The 23,928-nt window shown below is 39.1% G+C and overlaps 1 protein-coding gene and 1 pseudogene across 1 annotated transcript; both read right to left on the bottom strand.

Moving 5' to 3' along the window:
* Positions 1-17,927: 17,927 nt before the first annotated feature.
* Positions 17,928-18,949, bottom strand: LOC140234662 (uncharacterized; annotated as a pseudogene).
* A 1,727-nt stretch (positions 18,950-20,676) lies between these two features.
* On the bottom strand, positions 20,677-21,261 carry LOC140235440 (uncharacterized). Its single transcript, XM_072315467.1, has one exon. The coding sequence runs from the start codon at positions 21,259-21,261 to the stop codon at positions 20,677-20,679; it is 585 nt and encodes a 194-aa protein (XP_072171568.1).
* Between the last annotated feature and the right edge of the window lie 2,667 nt (positions 21,262-23,928).

The raw sequence follows: 23,928 nt of genomic DNA on the forward strand, positions 1-23,928 counted from the left end.
AGCTACGCGGGCTTGTTGCGAGTAGGGATTTTCCAGCACGCAGGAGAATTTTCCACGGGCGGACAAGAATGTTTGCGAGTTTCGCACTTGTGTCTTACCTGCTAGACGCGTTATACCTTCTACATGTGTGTATTCCGTGTGACCTGCGTGAGAGCTTTGAAACCGATCCGTTTTCTGTTACGAGCGACTTACGGGTAATGCGAAGTACCTGCGTCGGAGTTGCCTTCGAGGTGTTGCCGGTAAGGGTCTCCTACTGGTGTTCTGCGTGTACCTCTGCGAGCGAACCCCCCCCCCCCCCCCCCCCGACTCACTCGGAACAAGTTTTGAGCATGCTCAAGGCCTTGTCATATTGTATCTGGGGAAGTTTTGCGGGTTGACTTGAGGGGAAACAAACTTGCTACCCGGAGTTCTCCGCAGTTGGCCCGCACCTGACAGTACCTAGCACCTATCTCGCCTGTAGTTGCCCGGAGGTGCGCACGCAAGTCCGATTTAATTGCAGGCAAGTTTTGAGCATGACCAATTTTTTTTTTTCCGGGTGAGTCGGGATTGCCCGCAGAGGTCCACTCAGAACGCCAGTAAGGGCCGGGCCCTTAGCGGCAGCACCTCGCAGGCAACTCCGATGCAGGTACCTCGCAGTCCCCGTATGCGGCCAAGATATTAGGGAGCTTTAGATTTTGACGCGCGGACGTTTGAGACGACGAGTGCGCTGGACGTTCTCCTCTCCCCTGCGTCGTGCTGAAAAGTAGCTTTAGATTACGCTGGGGCGCAACGTATAAAAAATAAAATCGCGCCCCCATTTGATCACTGCATGAAGTAGTTCTCTGCGTTGCAAACTGTGCGGACGTAAAAACAGCCCAGTACGCGTAGTGAAAAACTCAGGCGACGTAAGCTAAAAATAGATCGACTTGACGCGCGCTTCTGCGCACGCTCAGAACATTTTTTTTTTTTCCCTCTGAACGTCCGCGCGTCTAAAATCTAAAGCTCCCTAATGACATTCTGTGGGACTTCTGCCATTCCTTCAGAGGAATTCCTTCACTGAGTTGTCAGCCCTTACGCGCCTGGCACACAGGTCACACAATATACCCGCAAGTACTAGGATTGCCCCATTTGAGTGCACAATTCTTACCAATCAGAAGCCATGTTCAGACGTATTTTTAGTCGGAGTAAAATTTTATGGCGCAGCAATTAAAATTCAAATTTGTACTCTCTTACCACGACCCTGTGTCCACACGACGGTCGTGGGAAGAAACTCCGACCAATTTACCACGGCCTTCGCGGGGATCACCGTGGAGGCTCGGTGTAACTTCCGGAAGTGGTAGGGCCCCGTACATCGACCATACGATTTTTTTTTTTTTTTTTTTTTTTTACTAGCGGCATTTGTCTTCTCCATTCTTGTTGATGGAAATTTCTGAGCGCTATCTTCTTCGTCGCGATCGACTAGGTTAAAATTGCACTACACGCGCACGTGTACTCGCAAAATGTCAACATTGCGATTTGACCCCGGAAGTTTCACATAGGTCGTAGGGTATGTCAGTTCAGAGATACGTGTTCTCCGAGGACTTGTCCGCACGGGCAATTTACTAATCTAGTCGTGGTAGCGAGATACTCTTGAGAAAACTAAGGAGTTTCTTGGTCGGAGGAAGAGGTCGTGGTAAGTTCCTCCGACCGGAAGAAGTTACCACGACCTTGTTCAGACGGGCACAACTCCAGCCTTTCCTCCGAAGTTACTCCGAACAAAACTGCCCCCGTCTGAACGTAGCTTAACACGATCTCATTACTATCAGGATGGCGATCTTTGTATTATCATGGACCTAATATACATGGACTGTTCACTGCAGTCTTTCTTTGATGTAATGATCGTCGCCGACACCTGATTATGTGCATCTTAATGAGTACATTCAGGTGTCTGGACAATAACGATTGTGTGATCATGACTGGTGTATCGTCACTAACAAAAGAATCGTTTCCCTCATTTCAGTCTTGTTTCACTGATGTGCCTTTTTTCAGACGGAAATGTCTTTGAATAAATACAGATGATGAGGAGCAGCAAACCTGAGATCATGACAAATTTTGTGTCAAAAGATGGATAATTGCTGATTCGCACATTTTCGCACACACGTAAGACCTTGCCTAATGGCAAGATATACCTGTTCTCTACCATTACCGTCCCTTTTTGCTCTGGAATAAGCTGGAGAAAAGTGAAATATTGAGATCACAAATGGCAATCATTCTGCCAAAATGTTAGCTTTCTTTTAAAAACTGCCTGCCTCTCCAATGCGAAATTGTTTGAGGTATGATTTCCTAACATACATCACAACTGCACATTCACTTTACTTGATTTTTGTGAGTTATTTTCTTCTGCGCATATAGTTTAAGATTTCTCGAATCTCCGTCTTGTTCTTCTCCCGGCTTGCTGGCGGTGACGATCATGGGATCAAAGCAGTGAAGCATGCTTTTGAGATGTACAGGTGCATGAATTAATTAACGATACGATGAAAGTCCATGTGTGTTAGGTCCATGCTTGGAGCAAGAGACCAGAAGCCCAGTAAGCAGTGCTCTGAAAAGGTAGTATTCGTAGTATTCATGTCTGTTGTTCAGGATCATTGTAAGCACAAGCTCACACACACATCACTGGTTCCTGTGTAAAGTTCAGTTTTGTACAGAGGGTTAAAATTTGACCATAATCTGGAACTTAACTTTGAAATTAATCATGGGTTTATCGAAGCTGATTCATGCTCTCATATTCAAATCACTTTCAACTAAATTGTACACTATTAAGCTATCACTCATATCAATGACAGTGTTATCTGACGTATAGTTTTCGAACTATTAAGAATCGAAAGTGGGAAATGTTCTTTGTAACACCTAGTATAAGATACTTGCACCACTTTTATTAGCATTGTAGTGGAAATAAACGGTTGTATGAGAGTAAATATTGATTTGGATCATTCGAAGATGCAGCATTTTATTGGTCGATCACTTTCAAACAAAGCGGTTGTGTTGTATTTTCTTTTTGTTAATGAGAATATAGATCCATTTTCATTGATGTGTTTTTATTGAATTATCCAGCACCATGGAATACATGAAATTGTTTAATGTGATATGAAAGTCATTTGCCAGAAAATTATTAGGTTGGAGGAACTAAAGGATCTCTTAAATCCTCGCGTCAATTACCATACTATTATCTTCATTTACTTTGGAGATCAGAAGATTTTTCCATGAAGATTGAATCTTACCATGGTTCTTTCGTTTATCATTATAAGCAAAGACATAATAATTTACAATCAAGATTTTTATAAAAAAATCGAATTGTTTGCTCTTTTTCCCACGCACACAATTATCACATGGCAATGTTTGTTTGATAGATACTTTATTTTCTGCAAATCAACATACATAAGTTACATAATCATGAACATGTAGGAAACATACAAAGTAACTTCAACACAGAGTCGTTTGACTTGCGTAAACAACGATATACATAAGTTACATAATCATGAACATGTAGGAAATATACAAAGTAAAGTTAACACAGAGTCGTTTGACTTGCATAAACAACGATATGAAAGAAAATTAAAGATATAATATACAGTATTCATGTCTATGCAGCAGTGATTACAATAACAATTGTAGTTAAGAAACGATTATGCAGAAGGCCGCCATTATAAGCATTGCTTGAAAAGATGGACGTGCTAGATTCGTAACAATACAAATTCTGCTGCGAAGATAGCAGGGGAAAATAAACTGTGATGTGTGATGGTGGTGAATGTGCGTGCAGGTGCGTGAATGTGCGTGCTTGAAAGCGCACAAGGGCAGATATGCTGGAATTTAGAATAATAAAACTGGTTTGCTGGAATAGGGGACGATATGCGATGTTGCTATCGGTAGACCAACATTAGTCATATAAATTGTTTGTTTTTAGTTCGTATTTGAGATATACTGTAATAAAATGTACTTCTTTAAGTTTGCTTTGAATGAAAACAAGGAGGCACACTGTTTCAACTCCTCAGGAAGAGTGTTCCATGTATCCGGACCGTGATGTCTAATCGACTTTTGAGCAAGTAAAAGCTTTGGATTGCTTAAATGAAAATCATGGGAACGACGGGTAGGGTATGAGTGAATATGGTCATTGGTTACTAGGGCATTATGAAAAAATGGTAATAAGTTTCGAGTGTGTTTTTACATAAACATAGCAGTTAGGTATAAATGTATATCATGAGCTTTCAAAGTTTTTAGGCGATAAAATATGGGATCAGTGTGAGCCAAAAAAATTGAATGTGTGCATATACGAAGAGCCTTTTTCTGGAGAAGAAAAACTGTGTTGAATTTAGTTTTGCTGCAGTTGCCCCATACGGTATTGCAGTACATTACACTATGGTAGAAATAAAATGTTGTATAACATTATTAAGGTTTGATCATTAATTACGTATTTTATTCTTCTTAAAACACTAGTTGCTTTAGATATTGCTGTTGTAATATTCTGGACATGAGTATTCCAAGTTAGATTGCTATCTAGGGTCACTCCTAGGAACTTGGTTGAATGTTTCTCAACAATGTTTGTATCATCAATAGAAATACTTTGAGGAAGGATGGGTTGGGATTGAAGCGTATGAAAGTGTATAAAACACGTCTTATCAATATTCAATGAAAGCCTGTTATACTTCTAAACCATTTCGAGATGTTACTTAATTCCGTATTTAGTGTATCAACCAGTGTTACAATATCCTTGTGGGAATAAAAAACATTGGTGTCGTCTGCAAATAAGATGAAGTTTAAACGAGGAGAGGAATTGATAATATCATTAATGTGAATTAAAAAAAGTAGGGGACCGAGGATAGATCCCTGAGGGACACCACATGACACGTTAGAATATGTTGAGTGACAGGATTTAAATGCAACATTATTGTTTTCGATGACTTAGATAACTTATGGACCACGACAGAGTAATCCCTCTCACGCCATAATTGTATAATTTTTCAAATAAAATGTCATGATCGATAGTGTCAAAAGCTTTACTAAGATCCATAAAAACTCCAATTATGTGCTCCTTTTTAGTAAGCGCATCAATAATATTATCGACAGATCTAATTACAGCATAATCGATAGAAAATCTTTTCCTAAAACCAAACTGATTCGCATTTAATATTTCATTTTCAATCATGAACGAGTAGAGACGCTTGTAAACTACTTTTTCTAGAATTTTCGATATTGCAGGTAACAATGAAATGAGTCTATAATTTTTCACCATTGAGGGATCTTCTCTTTTATAGATGGGGATAACTTTGGCGATTTTAAAGGAATCTGGATACTTTCCGTTAAGTAGGGATAATAATGGGTGAGAGGGGCTGCTAGGGGGTAAATTATTTTTTTTTTCAACAAATTCACACTTAAGTTATCAGGCCCACAGGATTTACTACATTTCAGAGATCGAACAGTATCAATAATTTCCGATTCATTAATTGGAGTAAAAAACAAAGAATTTTTATTACTTTCAAATAAGTAATCTTTATGATTTTTTATATCATTTATGGGAATAGATGCTGCTAAAGAAGGACCAACATCAACAAAGAAATTGTTAAAAATATTTGCAATTTGGGCAGGATTGGTAATGACATTATCGTTATGAGTAATGCTGTCAGGACATTCCGTAGGTTTCTTTTTGAGTATTTCATTGACGGTCCGCCAAAGAGCACTTTTATCGTCCTTATTAGATTCGAGTTTATTTAAAATATATGATTTACGTGAAGCTCGAAACAAGGTAGTTAGTTTATTTCTATATGTTTTATACCTTTTCACGTTTTCAGGAGTAGGTTTTCTCAGAGATATTTTATAAAGAACAGTTTCGAGTATATAAGAATGGAATGTATAAGACCTTAAGTAATCCAGGGTTGCCGAGCTTTTTTCCTTCCATTTATTTTGGGAGTTAAAGGAATATGTTTATCATATTACTGTAATAATTTTTGTTAAAAAAAAATCATAAGAAGAATTAACATCTTGGAGTTCCATTGCTCTTCGAATAAATCTTGATTCAATGAATCAATATTTTATGACGTTTCATTTCTATACATTTTCAAATATTGTTTGGGTTGGCGGCGTATTGGGGTTGTTACAGATTTATCATTTTATCATTAATCATAAAAATCGGTAGGTGATCGGATATATATGAATAAAGAATGCCGTTCGTGCAGGTTTCAGTTACAACGGTAGACAATATATTATCTATTAATGTTTTGTTATTGGTGGTGTTGTTTATTCTGGTGGGTTTATTGATGTGGGGATGCAGTGAGTTGGAAAGTAATATGTCATGGAAATGGGTGTGTTGTAATAAATCTATATTGTAATCTCCCATAAAAAAAACAAACACGACTTTCTCTCTTCAAGAATTTCGTTAGCACAATGGTCGAAGTTATCAAAAAAAAAAAAAGATTGAATGTCATTTTGTGGAGGACGGTAAATGGTACCAATTATAATATTTTTTTTTCATTATCATTTAAGATTTCAATAACTAAACTTTCTGCTCCCTGAATACTCAAATCAGTTCGAATTTTGAATTTAATTTGATTATTAACGTACATGGCAACCCCACCTCCTATGCCATGCTTTCTGTCATTACGAATAAAATTGTAATTTTCAATGCCAAACAGGTCCGCGGGATTGGTGTGCAACCACGTTTCGGTAACTCCAATAACGGAAAATGGAAAATCATTGAGGGAACTTAAAAATAATTCAAACATTTCAAAATTTTTATTTAAGCTTCTTGAATTGTATTGGATTAAACTGAATTTAGCACAAATCTGAATTGCCTTATTGAAGGAAAATTGACTGTTAAATTCATTGATAGTGAAGTACTGGCTTGTGTGGTTCACTAGCTGTTGGTCATCTATTCTAAAATCAGAATCCATTTACGATTAGTGACATTACGTGATAGCAGCATATCATGGTGCACGGGAAGTGCAGTGCGCATCGTATACACGGGGTGTATACGATGAGGTGCATCGGTGCGTAATGTGCTGTAACAAACTATAGAGGAGTGATTGAAACGAAACGAAATACTTGGAGCCAGAGTCAACGTAATTACCTTACTAATCGTTAAAAAACAGGGGAACTTAGCTATAAATCAGCCTATACAATGCACATTAACCATTATTGACCTTATTGGGTCCTCAATGTACTACACAAGCTCTACCAAAACTCATGCACATGATTGCATATCATAAGAATAGAACATAATAAAATCTGGTTTATCTGTAACATAATTAAATAAAGAGGTATTTAACATTCGGCGACAACAACTAGAAATTAGCTTCTCTCGGAGCTCTTGGATAAGGGGTGTGAAACACCAAAATGCGGTTATTTCAGTTCATCCTGAATAAAAATTGCTTTCGCAACTACACTGCATGCATACCAACCACCGACATTTTCTAAGGTCTCAGCGCTCGATGTAGTGCAGGTGCCTAGTCAAAGTCAACATACAAAGCGTCAGGCATTTTTTTTTTTTTTTTTTTAGAACCGTAGGATTGTGACATAATTAGGCCTACTAGACGCGATCTCCGATTCTACTTGTATAGTAGTTTGTAAAATGGATCACCGATTGTCTGTTGACCTGTGAGGTGGCCTACACTCAAGGTTAGTGACACACTGGAGCACACTGCAGGGCCAACACGGCCAACCACCGGAACCCTCCCCCCCCCCCCCCTTCCCACATGGTACCATATGAAAGGGGGCCCGGCAGCCGACCACGCCGACACCACAATGCACTAAAAAAAAAAAAAAAAATGTGCACCATATCTTGACACTCCTTTTCACCAGTAGAGGAAAAAGAAAAAAAAAAAAACATATTTGGTTACAATGCGCTGAATAAACTGAAGCACAATCACTTTGGCAATTGACATTAGGTTAAAATGCGGACAGTGCGTTAAACAGTACATATAGGCCTACGCATTGCTAACAACTATAACAATATGTACGGATTGAAGTCGGGGTCAGATAATAGACCGACTTGATCCTGCAATACACCCTAGGTCCTAGGACTATCGAACTAATATTTCGTAGTTTTGCCTCATAAAACAAGAGAAAGAAAGAAAAGAGAATACAGAATTTTACCATCTATTACACCAATAGTTCGGAGATATTCAACATAGAATCTGTAGTTCATGAATACACTCGATTGTATGATGTAATAATCAATAACGTGAATGGATACAATAGTGAGAAATTATAAAGAGCCCCGAAATGTGCCGTTATTTAATTTCCTTGGGCTGGAGACTAATTCTGCTATTTATATATTATATTCATCTCAGACAATTTTATTTTGTTTTCAGTCTTTGTCTTTGGGGCGACAGTAATATCAATACAGGTGCTAGGTTTAAGCTCACTATACCGAGCGTTATACTAACATACTAAGATTATCTATTTAAAACCTAATCACTGAATAAATGTGATACCAATCAACCGGGGCTCAAGCTCTATTGCGGATATAGATAACCTGTTTACCAGTGTCTATACAAAATACCTTAAAGAGGCAAAAATGTGTCCGATACCTGCCCGTACTGACTCAGTGTATACCAAATCTGTCATACTGAATGGACTGCCTAGCAACAAGAAAGATAATGGCAATCGGAGTTTTTTCTAATACGTATTCAGATCGAGGTGTTAATCGTGCAACATCTGGTAGACAGGAATTACCCCTTGGTATTTGTACAGATAGTTAGAATGAGCGCATTAACCGCAGTGACTCAGTACTGTGTATACCACATCTAGGATACTCGAAGGACTGCCTAGACACAAGAAAAATACGGACAATCGAAGCTTCTTTAACACATATTCAGAGGCATTAATCATGTAACAAGTGGTGGACAGGAATTTACCCCTTGGTATGTGTAGGGCCCTACCAATAGAGACAATGAGGGTATTGACCGTAATGACTCACTACTGTGTATGCCAGCTTTTTCATACTCAAATGACTGCCTAGTAACGAGAAAAATAAAATTAATAGCCTATAGGGGTGTTAATTATGCAACATCTGATGTACATTAATTTACCCTTTGGTATTTGTACCAAGAGTGAGAATGTGTATACCACGCTAAGTTGCAACGTACATGTAATGGCAATTCAGAACAGGTTATTCTGACTACATAACTTTTCAGGTGGCTGGTTCGAGGGCACTACATTCTGTGAATAATAATTAAAGCGCCATTTCTTAAGCGATTTATATGACCAATTTCACTTTCTTGTATAATAATCCGTGTTTATCAATACAGGGTTAATGACAATCTATACACTATAATCCAATTGTGTTACCTCCTATCAATCCAACACATATGATTTCCAGGTGTCCAACATAAAACTTCGGGATCTAGGCTAATTACGTGCAGAGGGAAAGGCTGAATGGTTAAAACTCAACAGCCGTCCCTCACTAATGCATGTATGTATGTCACTCTGTCGAGTTTATTGCATTCTGGTGTGCTAAAACCCTGCAGTCTTTCCCACACCCATGCATGTATGTCTGTCGGGTTTTTCGTGTCCTGATTGGCTAAAACCCTACAGCCGTTCCTACACTCATGTATTTATGTATGTCTGTTGAGTTTTTCACGTCCCGATTGGCTAAAACCTCGACAGGCGTTCCGTAATACAGTAGGGATGCATGGTTGTTCGGTTAATGGCACTTCGGCCCGTACGAGTGACAACCATACAGGCATTCTAGGGCTGTAAAGTTGCATAGTTGCATAGTTGTACGGTTTCTTGCGTTCTGATTGGTTAAACCCTGACGTCCATTACATGGCTGTATAGTTGTATGGTTATGTTGAATTTCGTCACTCCAGGCCCGTCATAGGTTTCTTGCGTTCTGATTGGCTAAAACCTGACATCCATTCCATGGCTGTATAGTTGCATAGTTGCACTAATTTTGACTCCCCTCGCCCGCCATAAGAACTCTACATGTACCACGGGTAGAAGGCCCATGTACGCCGTAGCACAACATTACCACGTATCGCCGTGATAAATGTGATAAAACTTAATTCAAATACAACATTATTCCAATCGTCTATAACTTAATTATGGGTTGTGTGTATACGTTAAAGGCAGTTGATAACAATAATGTAAATAAACCTCGTTCATAAACGGTGCAAAACATAATACAAGAATTATTAGTTTGCTTGAAGCATATGTATGAAGGGGGGGGGGGGTAACTTCAACTTTCAAGGATAAATACAGTAGTTATACTTTATAGGTGTTCAGCATGGGATTTGGGGCGGGCTATACAATATTGATGGCATGGAGCGCCGAAGTGCAATATGCCTAGTTTCATTATAACATGGAGACTCCTATCCGATCTATATATTATGTTCATGAATGGTGCAGGGAGGTGTTACAGCAGGGAGGTGCTAGAGAAGGAGAGGCAACTAAAGCTCTCCTTTGAAGTCATGCGCGGCACCGCCGAGAAGTTATGCGTTCAACTACAGGTGTTACCCATGTGCTTTGACAAAAGAGAGCATCAATAATCGGGACTAGCGCTCTCACATCTAGAAATATTTGCTCCTACTGCAATTTGCTCTCTCTTTCAATGTGATGACAACAATGGATTTGTGTACCTTGAATTGGAGCAGCGAATCAAAATGCAGTGTAAAACTCACAATTGAAGGGGTCGGTGCATTATAGTGCTAACCCACACTTTTGTGAAAAATGAGTTACATGCATTTTCACCATCCTGAAATGCACCTCTTTAATATATAAAAATGTCATCTTGAAATTTCATCAATAAGTGGGTTTTTTAATGCCGGCACCTTTTTGCCCCGAAAAAAAGTCCCATCTTTTCAGCAGGAAAATAGTGCTAAGCCACACTTTTCAAGATGGCGACCCCCACAGCAGGAGACATGAGGGTCTCCGAAACAGAAGTTACTGAGGACAGTGAACAGACTCTTTCATCAGAAGAAATAAGTGATTCCGACTCGTCCTACAATCCAGACACTTCCGAAAGTTACAGCAGTGGCGATGAGGTAAGCATTAATGAAAAATAAAGCATTTAATGAGTAATTTTTGGTAATTTTTGTACTGTTGGGGTTAGCACTATTTTCATGCTAAATCTATCGATCGTGACATTTTTTGTCAGTTCTTTATTTTGGCTGAACTTACCAATAAAATACCATCGCCATTGGTTTTTGGAGAATGTTAGTATTGTATCTTACCACCAATAAGATAATAAACCAACGTCCATATTCCGCACCAACACCTTCAAGTTTCACTAGTGGGTTAGCACTTTATTCATGCTGGCTTTTGCTACATTATCTTTTTCAACAGGAGGCCTTGGATACAACGCGGGAGGACGAACCGAGCCCCCTAAAACCCCAGAAAAAACGGAAAAGGTTCAGAAATGTTGATCAGTGGAAGCCAGCAAAGAAAAAACGCCGCCGTAATTCAGGAAAACGGTACACCACTATAAAGAATCGTGTTGTTGAAGGGAGACAAATGGGAGAGCCGTGCGCTTGTCCAAAACAGTGTTGGAGAAAGGTACAGGAAGCTGGGGAAGAGCTTTTCCACTCCTTTTGGGACATGGGTGATTTTGCAGCACAGAATACTTACCTGATGCAGAATATAGAGTTGAAGAATAAAGCAAGAAGCTATTCAAAAGAAGCGCAATCTCGGAGAAATTTCACATTCAAGTACAAGGTCAAGGTCAATGGGACAGATATCGAAATTTGTAAGAATATGTTTCTTGGGGTTCATGGACTGCAGTGCAACAGAGGACGACTGGCTAACTTACAACAACAGATAAAGGAGGGGAGATCAGTAGCAAAGGAGGACAACAGAGGGAAACACAATAACAGGACAAATCGCTACTCTCAGGTCCACATTGATGGTGTACACACATTCATTGACAACTTGCCCAAGTACGAGAGTCATTACAGCCGACAAGTAAATCCTAACAAGACGTATCTCAACTGTGACTTGAATGTGTCCACGCTGTACCGGGATGTCTACATGGACTGGTGTAGGGTAAATCGCATTCCTTTCGTATCTCCGGACAAGTTTCGTCGGATCTTCTGCGAAGATTACAACATTGGGTTCAAATTGCCAGCATCCGACACTTGCGCACAGTGTGATGAAATTGATGCTGAACTGCAGACATGTGAGGATGAGGAGAGGTCATCTGTCTTGAGGAAGAAGAAAGAACTTCACCTACGTCAAGCTGAGGCTGCACAAAGTAAAATCCAACATCTTGCAAATGAAGCATCAGAGAATCCAGAAGAGATCCATGTTATTGCAGTTGATCTCCAACAAGCCATGCCAACACCAAAGCTTACGGTAGGCCCAGCGTTCTACAAGCGGAAACTGTGGACATATAACCTGGGTATCCATGACTGTGGTGCCAATTCTGGTCATATGTACATGTGGTCTGAAGATATAGCAAAGAGAGGGTCTGACGAGATTGGAAGCTGCCTCATAAAGTATCTGGAAAACCTTAGTCCACGAATAAAGACTCTTCACATCATTTCAGATAACTGCAAGGGTCAAAACAAGAACTGGAACATCGTTGCATTGAGTGAAGCCCTTGTCAGATCTGGAAGATTCAATTCAGTCAAACATCACTTCCCAGTTGTGGGACACACCTACCTGCCCTGTGATAGAGACTTTGGAGTCATAGAAAAGCATGCGAGAAACAGGCAGATCTACTCACCAAAACAGTGGGCTGATGCTGTACGAGGCGCAAGAAAGGCACGACCATTTAGTGTCTACATGATGCAGTCTGAAGACTTCAAACCTGTGTCAATGCTACAACAGCAGATCACAAAGCGCTCCACAACAGATGAGGGAACCAAGCTGGAATTCTCGAAGGCATCCATCTTCTGCTTTGATGACAAAGCCAAAGGCGTCCTCGGTGTGTGCTATTCGTACAACGTGGCCAATGAGAAGTATGAAAACTTGCCTATCATGAGGAGAGGAAGACCAGTTCGTGCTATGAACCCCTTCATGCTACCTTCAAAGGGGAAGGCGAGAATCCCGATTCCAGCCCCCAAACTTGATGACATTATGTCTCTAATGACATGGGTGCCAGGTCCTCATAGGAAGTTCTATGAAACACTGAAGCGTGGTCAGAATAGAGAGGATGACCCCCAGCTTGTTGACAACATAATTGACCCAGAAGAACAAAATAATGTAATGCTGACTGTGCTGGATTGGATCAAACCTTATTGGAGCCTGGTGTTTACAAACTTTTCACTATTGAACTCAGAACATCTTACTATTAGAAATTCGCGTTTAGCATTGCTTCCAGAGGAGGAAAATGATATTTCAATGGCAAATATCTGAATGTTGAAACATTTTGTTTCTTTCTTCTTGAATTCCAACAGTAGATTTTATCGTTCATTCAGAAGTGTTCATATTAGACAAAATAGTGACTTTTCTGACCTTTTTCTTTAAATGACAAATAAGCTGTACGTTTGGCGATGCTTTGTGTTTTGCCTTTACGAAGCTTTGATAGTCTCTAATGACATGGGTTCCAGGTCCTCATATAATTTTCTATGAAACACTGAATTGTTGTCAGAATAGAAAAGATGACCCACAGCTTGTTGATAACATAATTGACCCAGACGAACAATATTAATGTAGTGCTGACTGGGCTGGGTTTGATTTAACCTTATTGGAGCGAGGTGTTAACAAACTTTTCACCTTTGAATTGTAATAGAACAACTTGCTATTTAGAAATTTGCGTTTAACATCGCTTCAAGAGGAGGATAATGACATCTTTAATGACAAAGATCAGAATGTTGAGACATTTTGTTTCTTCTTTCTTGATTCCCAATCTAAGCTTGTATCGTTCATTCAGAAATATTCATGTTAGACAAGAATGAATAATGACCTTTCTGAACTTTTTTTATGACAAATAAGCTGTACGTTTGGAGATCCTTTGTTTTTGCCTTTATGAAGCTTTTGATCTCCAATGAAATGGGTGTCACGTCCTCATAAGAAGTTCTATGAAACAATGAAGAGTGGTCAGAATAGAGAGGGATGACCCACAGCTTGTTGACAACATAAATGACCCAGAAGAACAAATGTAGTGCTGACTGTGCTGATTTGGTTTAACCTTATTGGAGCCAGGTGTTAACAAACTTTCACCTTTGAACTCAGAGCAAATTACTATGAGAAATTTGCATTTAACATCACTTCCAGAGGAAGAAAATAACATTTTTAATGACAAATATCTGAATGTTGAGACATTTTGTTTCTTCCTGCTTGAATCCCAACTTTAGCTTTTATCGTTCATTCAGAAGTGTTCGTGTTAGACAAAATAATGTCTTTTTTGACATTTTTGTGACAAATAAGCTGTACGATAGGAGACACTTTGTTTTTGTCTTTTAATATGAAGCCGGTATGTCTCTAATGACATTTATGTCATTACAGACATGTTTATGTCTCTAGTGACATTATGTCTCTCATGACATGTGTGCCAGGTCCTTATAGGAAGTTCTATTAAACACTGAAGCGTGGTCAGAATAGAGAGGTTGACCCTCAGCTTGTTGATAACATAATTGACCCAGAAGAACAATATCAATGTCTTGCTGACTGTGCTGGATTCGATTTAACCTTATTGGAGCCAGGTGTTGATAAACCTTTCACCTTTGAACTCAAGATAACTTACTATGAGAAATTTGCATTTAACATCGCTTCCAGAAGAAGAAAATGACATTTTAATGACAGATATCTGAATGTTGAGACATTTTCTTTCTTTCTTCTTGAATCCCAACCTTACCTTTTATCGTTCATTCAGAAGTGTTCATGTTAGACAAAATAATGACTTTTCTGACCTTTTTCTGACAAATAAGCTGTACGATTTGAGATGCTTTGTTTTTGCCTATATGAAGCTATTATGTCTCTAATGACATTTATGTCATTAGAAACATTTTTATGTCTCTAGTGATATTATGTCTGTAATGGCATGGATGTCAGGTCCTTATAGGAAGTTCTTTGAAACACTGAAGCGTGGTCAGAATAGAGAGGATGACCCACAGCTTGTTGATAACATAATTGACCCAGAAGAATAAATGCAGTACTGACTGTGCTGGATTTGGTTTAACCTTAGTAGAGCCAGGTGTTAACAAACTTTTCACCTTTGAACTCAGAACAACTCATTATCAGAAATTTGCGTTTAACATCGCTTCCAGAGGAGGAAAATGACATTTGTAATGACAGATATCTGAATGTGAGACATTTTGTCCTCTACTTCTTGAATCCCAACCTTAGCTTTTATCGTTCATTCAGAAGTGTTCATGTGAGACAAAATAATGACTTTTCTGACATTTTTGTGACAAATAAGCTGTACGATAGGAGATGCTTTGTTTTTGTCTTTTAATATGAAGCTTGAATGTCTCTAATGACATTTATGTCATTACAGACATGTTTATGTCTCTAGTGACATTATGTCTCTAATGACAAGGATGCCAGGTCCCCATAGGAAGTTCTATGAAACACTGAAACGTGGTCAGAATAGAGAGGTTGACCCTCAGCTTGTTGATAACATAATTGACCCAGAAGAACAATAGATATGTCTTGCTGACTGTGCTGGATTCGATTTAACCTTATTGGAGCCAGGTGTTGATAAACCTTTCACCTTTGAACTCAAGATAACTTACTATGAGAAATTTGCATTTAACATCGCTTCCAGAAGAAGAAAATGACATTTTAATGACAAATATCTGAATGTTGAGACATTTTCTTTCTTTCTTCTTGAATCCCAACCTTACCTTTTATCGTTCATTCAGAAGTGTTCATGTTAGACAAAATAATGACTTTTCTGACCTTTTTCTGACAAATAAGCTGTACGATTTGAGATGCTTTGTTTTTGCCTATATGAAGCTATTATGTCTCTAATGACATTTATGTCATTAGAAACATTTTTATGTCTCTAGTGATATTATGTCTGTAATGGCATGGATGTCAGGTCCTTATAGGAAGTTCTTTGAAACACTGAAGCGTGGTCAGAATAGAGAGGATGACCCACAGCTTGTTGATAACATAATTGACCCAGAAGAATAAATGCAGTACTGACTGTGCTGGATTTGGTTTAACCTTAGTAGAGCCAGGTGTTAACAAACTTTTCACCTTTGAACTCAGAACAACTCATTATCAGAAATTTGCGTTTAACATCGCTTCCAGAGGAGGAAAATGACATTATGTTATTTGTAATGACAGATATCTGAATGTGAGACATTTTGTCCTCTACTTCTTGAATCCCAACCTTAGCTTTTATCGTTCATTCAGAAGTGTTCATGTTAGACAAAATAATGACTTTTCTGACGTTTTTATGACAAAAACCCTGCAAATTTTGTAACTGTTAGGGCACTGAACGCTTTGTCATTTTAAGATTTGAATTGTTGAATTAAAATCTCCTTATTTCAGGATGTCTTTGCCCGTGCATAATTGATTCTGTGCTTGTCTGAAATATATGTATAATGTGTCCTCATAGGTTCACGCAGATTACACGTTAGAGATTGACATGACTGATAAAAAAAAAGTCTGTTTTGTTTTAATTTCGCACCACAAAGGAGGGAAACTAAAATCTTGCATTAATTTTCCATTTTTGGCAAAGAGGTATTGATATTTTGTGAGTTTTCACAGAATAAAGACTATTTGTATTGATGGTGGATTTGGCTGCAATAAAGTGCTAAGCCACATTTTGAAAATGTGATTCTAAAAATGCTCTTGAATCGACCAAAAATATTGATTATTAATTTCTATCATTTAGCTATTCAATCTTGAGTATCTAATGGTTCATGTAACAAAAAATTGGCCTTCTTGAGTCATTAACCTGATTTATGGATTTTTTCAAACTTTCAGAAGCGATTATCTCAGAATGACCATTGTGTGGGTTAGCACTATAATGCACCGACCCCTTCAATTTTAACAGCAAATAGTTTAAAAACACGCTGGAACACGCTTTAACGGAGTACTTTATATGAAAGATCAAAATATCCCCTTATTAACAGATAGAAAATTAACATGCGGAAATGTGCGCATTATAGAAAAGAATAGGTTTTTAAGAGGGCCTAATTTTCATTTCCTTTCGATTTGCGAATTACGAACTAGAAATACATGTTAATAATATTGAATTCTTTCTTAAACTATTCTAAATCAATTCGAGTATTTCATTTAAAATTTTGCGGTGAAATAAAGCTTGTAATTCAACGAAAGGTGAAATGCGTTCTTTGTCTCCGAACTTCGTCTTGCAACTAGAGCGGTGCCGAGCACGACTTCAAAGCGTAATGGAATGCTAGACCTCCCATTGTAACGCCTTGAACCCAAACATGTGTTTGCATGAATTACGAAGAGTTGCCACTCCATCTCTGTAACACCTCCCTGTGTGCAGTACGAATCTTCATGCAAATCTTCATGCAAACTTATCAGTTTGATAGAAGCTATAATTTTTGGAATAAAAGTCTGCTACACTGTTCCTTCGGCGCTTCATGAAACCGACTCTATTTGTGGTACAGTATTTTACAAAATAGGTTTGCGTGAGTTCACAGGGTAGTAATAATGACTCTCTGTGCACTGGAGTAAAGGGGGGGGGGGTCTGTTGACCAGCCTGACTCCGGCGTTAAGTGCCATTATTGTAGTGAATTCATAAAACAAACATCAACAAAGTGCCCGGTGGAAGAAGAAGAAGAAGAAAAAAAAAAGAAAACAATTATTTTTACCTTATTACATGGATGATACATATTTAGGATTATAACAGAGTTTCTTTTTAAATATTGTCGCGCTGTGAACTTTTTAAACAGTTGTTTGTGAGTGAACTCTCTGTTACAATCATTTTCACAACATACATTGGAGAAAATTTCCTATAACTCTTTACTGACAAAAACTTCAGATCTTATCAAAAACATTAGATATTTAAATTCACCTTTGAATTTAACATGGAGGGGAGGGATGGATACTGGATGCTATTCAGACCACATCGACCACTTACATGAAGGTTCATTCGGGTTTTTCGTTTGAAGCATGACCTTGGTGTGATGAACAGTAATCCTGGTTTTCAGATGTTGGGATTTGCGAATGTTGTGTATGCAATGCCTGCCAGGCGACCGCGTTCTCGTTTCATTCTAGCAGGGAGGTCTGTGCGTACTGTGATGCGTTCGCCTACCGCTAGGTCCCCGTTGCGATCCGCGGGCTGTCGTCGTGGCTGTTCGAAGGCACGCAGAACTCGATCTCGGTCGTACATTCTTGCAAATCGGACGATGACGGGGTCCGGGGCTGTAGGTGAACCATTGGTTCCGGAGGGGGTTTTCTTTGTTGGCAATCGATGTGCGTTGACGATTTGGATGTTGTCCGCCTCTTCGATGGGGATATCCAAAATTTTGGCAAAAGCCTTGGAGGCAGTTTTGTAGATGTCTTCTTGGGGTTGGGCTGGTATACCATAAAGCAACAAATTCTGCTTGCGGTGATGAATTTCTTGTTCCATTAGTTTTTCCTCAAACTCGGCTTTGATTTGATCCAGGTATCGTTCAAGGTTGGGGTTTTCTTCGGATTCAACCGTGGAGATTCTCGCTGAAGTATCTGCTACAGAGCCTTCGAGGTCTTGCATAGTGGATTTAACCGAGGCGAGATCATTTTTGACGGCATCCAAATCCAAAATGACATGATCCAGTTTGGCCAGTAGTTCCACTTGGAAGTCGGAGAACATTTTTCTCATTTCAGATAGCAAGTGTTCATTCGGATCCAGGTCGGATTGGGCCGCTTCCATCGCGTCGGCGCGTAAGCTCATTGGAGGTTGCTGTTGGGTCATGCTTGGTCGGCGGGCTCCTTGCTGTGAGGGGCAATTGGTACCCGAAGTACCCGGCATGGCACTACCGCTAGAGGAAGGCGTTTTTGTTGGATGATTTCCCCCACGAGTTTGGTCCTATTGGCAGGTTATTTTTCTCGGGTAGTAGTCACTGTTTCCACGAGAGTTTGTCGTGTTCAGCATACTTGTAAAATTTTTGACGATATAGTACGGGCACAAAGTGATATATGAGGCTGCGTTCACATAGAAGTATTCGGTATTCGGTATTCGCTATTCGCTATTCGGGCACCGAGTACACCATCACCCGCACCGTCAACTCACCATCCCATGCAGTGAGGATTTCTTCCTCCTACATCCCAGCAAATCTTATTAACAATTTCTAAACTGCATCAGAATGTCAGTGTACATGCTTATTTTTGCTAAAGGGCATATCCAGACCAAAATTGTCATTATTTCATAAGGCTGCGTTCACATAGAAGTATTTCGAGGGCACGCAAATAGCTTGAATCGAACGATAGGATTTCCTCACACCTGTTCACATAGGAGGGCACTATTCGAAAGTACCGAATAGCTGCGAAAAGTATAGCAAAGTGGGAATCGAACTTGTTCGATTTTCTTGCAGCGTATACCGTCTCTCGTTTATGAAATAATGACAATTTTGGTCTGGATCTGCCCTTTAGCAAAAATAAGCATGTAGACTGACATTCTGATGCAGTTTAGAAATTGTTAATAAGATTTGCTAGGATGTAGGAAGAACAAATCCTCACTGCATGGGATGGTGAGTTGACGATGCGGGTGATGGTGTATTCGGGGCCCGAATAGCGAATACCGAATAGCGAATAGCGAATACCGAATACCGAATACTTCTATGTGAACGCAGCCTTAACGAGAGACGGTATACGCTGCAAGAAAATTGAACAAGCTCGATTCCCCCTTTGCTATACAATGTGTATATACTATTCGCAGCTATTCGGTACTTTCGAATAGTGCCCTCTTATGTGAACCGGTGTGAGGAAATCCTATCGTTCGATTAAAGCTATTCGCGTGCCCTCGAAAACGAGCCCCGAATACCCGAATAGTATACTTCTATGTGAACGCAGCCTTACAGTAAGTGTGCATTTGAATGTTTGTAGGTATACTGAGAGCTAAGTTGCCCCACGTCTGCTCGCTCTAGCCGCTCATACCGCTCTGTTGATGTTAACCCAGCAAGAACCCTATCACCACATTTCGCGGCTGAGTGCTATATTATTTAATTTTACTGTTCATATCCATATAAAGTCGGGGTTTTTGTACTCGATCCTACACCCCTCTTACTGTTTTGGTTGTGATATCCACTTGATAAACTTGGAACCCATTCTTTTCTTCTTTTTTTTGGGGGGGGGGCAACACATTTCTGAAAATCAAAGTTACTGTTCTTCCCTCAGATCTACAATAAATGTTTTGTTTGGCTGTTAACTTGTTCTTCTTTTGCACGGTAATGATGCATTTGACTAAATTCCGTCTTATCTTTCTTAACTCGATGGAAAATTGCAGCAAAATCCAAAGTAATGTTGCTGATTTGATTTGATTTCTGTCATTCATTTCAGCATGATTCAGTCAACACGGCTGTTTTATCTCATGTCTTGACATGAAAATGACATAAACTTATTTCAAACCATGTATACAAGTACTTGAAAACATAGAATATACAACACAGAGTAAATTAAACAAAACAGAGCAAAGTCTATTATATATATATATATATATATATATATATATATATATATATGTATATATGTATGTTCGTCCCTCGTTCTCGAGGATGACCAATGACATCAGTTGGCTCGATGGGTCCGGAGATGGTTGATGAGTAAGCGATTGAGGAGGACTCGGGCCAGGATCTTGCCTGCTATAGACAGGAGGGAGATGCCTCAATGGTTGTCGCAAGTCTGGCGATTTCCTTTCCGTTTGTAGATGTGGACAACTGTAGCATCTCTGAATTCTTGTGGTAACTGTTCTTTGCTCCATATGGATTGGTACAGCTTGGTGAGCTTAATGAGGGTGACTGGGCCACCCTTTTTGTACACTTCTGCGGGGATGGAATCAGAGCCTGGGGCTTTCCCACTAGACAGCTGCGTGATGGCTATATCGACTTCCTTCTCTGAAGGGGGAACATCAAGCTTGTGATTTATGGGCACCTGGGAGAGGCGATCGATGGCTTCTTCGTTGATCTGGGCTGGTCGATTTAATACTCTGCTGAAGTGTTCAGCCCATCTTTCTAAGATCAGCTTCTTCTCTGTCAGCAGCGTAGAACCATCAGCACTGAAAAGTGGGGATGATCCGGACGGTTTTGGTCCATAGACTGCTTTCAGGGCATCATAGAAGTTCTTCATGTCGTGTCTGTCGGCAAAGCTTTGGATCTCATCGGCATAGGCACTAAGCCAGGAGTCTTTCATGTGGCGTAGTTTTGCTTGGACCTTGCTGCGGGCGTTGGTGAATGCAGCCTTCTTTGCCATGCTGGAGTTATCATTCTGATGTACACGTAGAAGGTTGTGTTTTGTATCTAAGAGCTCCTGAATTTCTGTGTCGTTTTCATCAAACTAGTCTTGATGGTTCCTAGTGGCTGGGCCAAGGCATTCAAGGGCGACACAGTGAGCAGCATCCCTAAAGGTTGCCCACTGATCCTCGACGCTAGACTGGTTTGGCTGAAGGTCTGCTAGGTGGTTATGCATGTGTTCTTGGAAGTCTTGCAGCTTCTTGGGGTCTTTGAGTTTGTTGACATTCAGTTTCCTTTTCACTTTCTGGCCCTGTGGCCTTCTATACCCATTATATATCCACTTACAGTTATACATTGTTGAATGTTTTGCAATTGCCAAATATTTTGCCAAGGGAGTATGCTCTGAAGCTGTTAACTCATGCTGAAATTGTGTGAAATTGTATTCAATGTAATATGTTCATTACTCCATGATAATCTGTCATGCTCAAAAAAAAAAAACAGACATTAAAGCTGAAGAAGACTAAATGTAGAAAGCTTCCCACCAGCCGGCTTCCTGCAATACATCTTTTGTCATCATTACATTGTCTCGACTATGTATATACATATATACATATATATATATATATATATATATATATATATATATATATATACACAATGCACATTATATGTTTACAGAAAAAAAAAATCATACTCAGAGTTACCCAAAATAAGGAAGGGTTAAAAAAATAATTGTGGTGTCAGATACAAAATCAAACTCTGTTTATAACTGCTGAAAGTTGTTTGTTGTTTCATGTATGTTGGCGATGTATTCAACAATTTGGACCTTGATGATTAAACTCCTTTGCTTACAGCAGGTCTTAATACATGGTAATTTGAATATCAATGTTGCATTGTTTGAATTATAATATATATAATTATATATATATATTTTTTTCTTTTTTACTGAAACATCTCACTTATCTGTATTTAGGGGTTCAATTAGAAGCAATCTTATGCATTGTGCAAAACTTATGTTTGTGGGGTTTTTTTTTTTCGTTCTGTCTGTATTGCGAGTTGGCCCACATTTCTACAAACTTGTCTTTTACGTGGGCCTCTCTTTTCCAATAACACAATCATTTTGAAAATTAGTTTCACATGAGGGACTGATATATACATATATATTTGTATACATTGTACTTTTTTTTTGGTCTTTAACTTGTATCAATAATAATGTCCTATTGGAATCAGGAAAATCTCATGTGAATTGAATCCAATTGAATTTTTCTCATCTCAAGTGTTGTTATATTGATTGTGGAGTATAACAAATCAGTTGGATATCTCCAATTTACACGCAACACTGTTCTTAGAAACCGACTTAGAAGAATTTGAAGACGCTTAATACAACTATAATCATGTCTGACCACACAACATCACAATAATCAAAATTAAGATAAAGATAAAGGGGAAAATTTAGCAAAGAAAATGGGATTCCATCGGGATTCGAAGCCGAGACCTCCGGATGCTAGCCCGGTGATCTACCGACTGAGCTATAGAAAGCCCTAGTTCAGTGTTCGTCCCAGAAACCCTTAATTCTCAGTGCCCCAAAGGTTAGAAGCTATAGCAGTGTGTTTGTGTGTGGCACACACGCACACACTTAAACCTGGCATAAACCCGAAGGATAACTCAACTTGGAGATAAATGCGAGGGATCACCCAAGTGATGCAGCTTTTTGAGTATGTAACAAACGCAAACAGAAAATCTGACCAGAAATGAATACTATCTAGTAGTGGAAAACTGAGCAAAGAAAATGGGATTCCATCGGGATTCGAACCCGAGACCTCCGATAAAGTGGTGGATTGGTAGGTCAACAGCGACTGCTGTCGCTAATGTCAATCACCCAAGTCTTCTGTAAAGCAAGCAGGAATCGGCAAGCAGGTCGAAGACTTCGTAAATCGTGAGTAGGCTTCCTCCTAACCACAGGCCCACTGCACCGCCAATGTCACCTATACAGACGCCAATATAAAAATTAGAACGTTCTAAGGTGAATGTCATCTGTTTCATGTCATCACATCAGAACCACTTTGTAAACATTGCAACGTCGACGGTATGTTTTTAATGTAATTCATGTTATAATGATGCTGATAATAATAGAAATAATAATAATAATAATAATAATAATAATAATAATAATAATAATAATAATAATAATAATAACAATTATAATAACATATGGGACGTATAAGGCGCCAAATCTATTTAATAACTTAAAGAGTGTGTACAGTTCTGGTCGAGGTGAGGATTTAGCTTTAAATGTTTTGCGAGATATTCAGAAACCACTCTATGAGATGTCAAAGAGGATGCAATTCTAAGGGGTATCAAAAGTTTGTTTGATGAGAATCGGTTTTGAAATGGCTGAGATATCCAAAATCAAGGTGAAACAGAGAGATCGAAATAAAAGACCTGGCCTGTCGCTTTTTATTATTGTCATCATTTTTGGATATCTCAGCCATTTGAAAACCAGTTTTCATCAAATAAATATTGAATCCTTCTTAAAATTACATGCTCTTTCATATTTCATAAGAAGTTTCTCATTATCTCACTTAGGAATGTTCAAAACATGAATCCCCATCTCAACCAGTGATGAGGCCTCCATCCATTTCAAGCTTAATCGCTTACGATGGTGGACTCCTGCATTCAATGATCT

This window comes from Diadema setosum, chromosome 11 (genome assembly GCF_964275005.1).
Source record: "Diadema setosum chromosome 11, eeDiaSeto1, whole genome shotgun sequence".
In the NCBI taxonomy this organism is placed as follows: domain Eukaryota; kingdom Metazoa; phylum Echinodermata; class Echinoidea; order Diadematoida; family Diadematidae; genus Diadema; species Diadema setosum.

What these genes read in the sequence shown, in the direction of transcription:
- LOC140235440 (XM_072315467.1), bottom strand. Translation starts at nt 21,261, where the DNA reads ATGGCAAAGAAGGCTGCATTCACCAACGCCCGCAGCAAGGTCCAAGCA.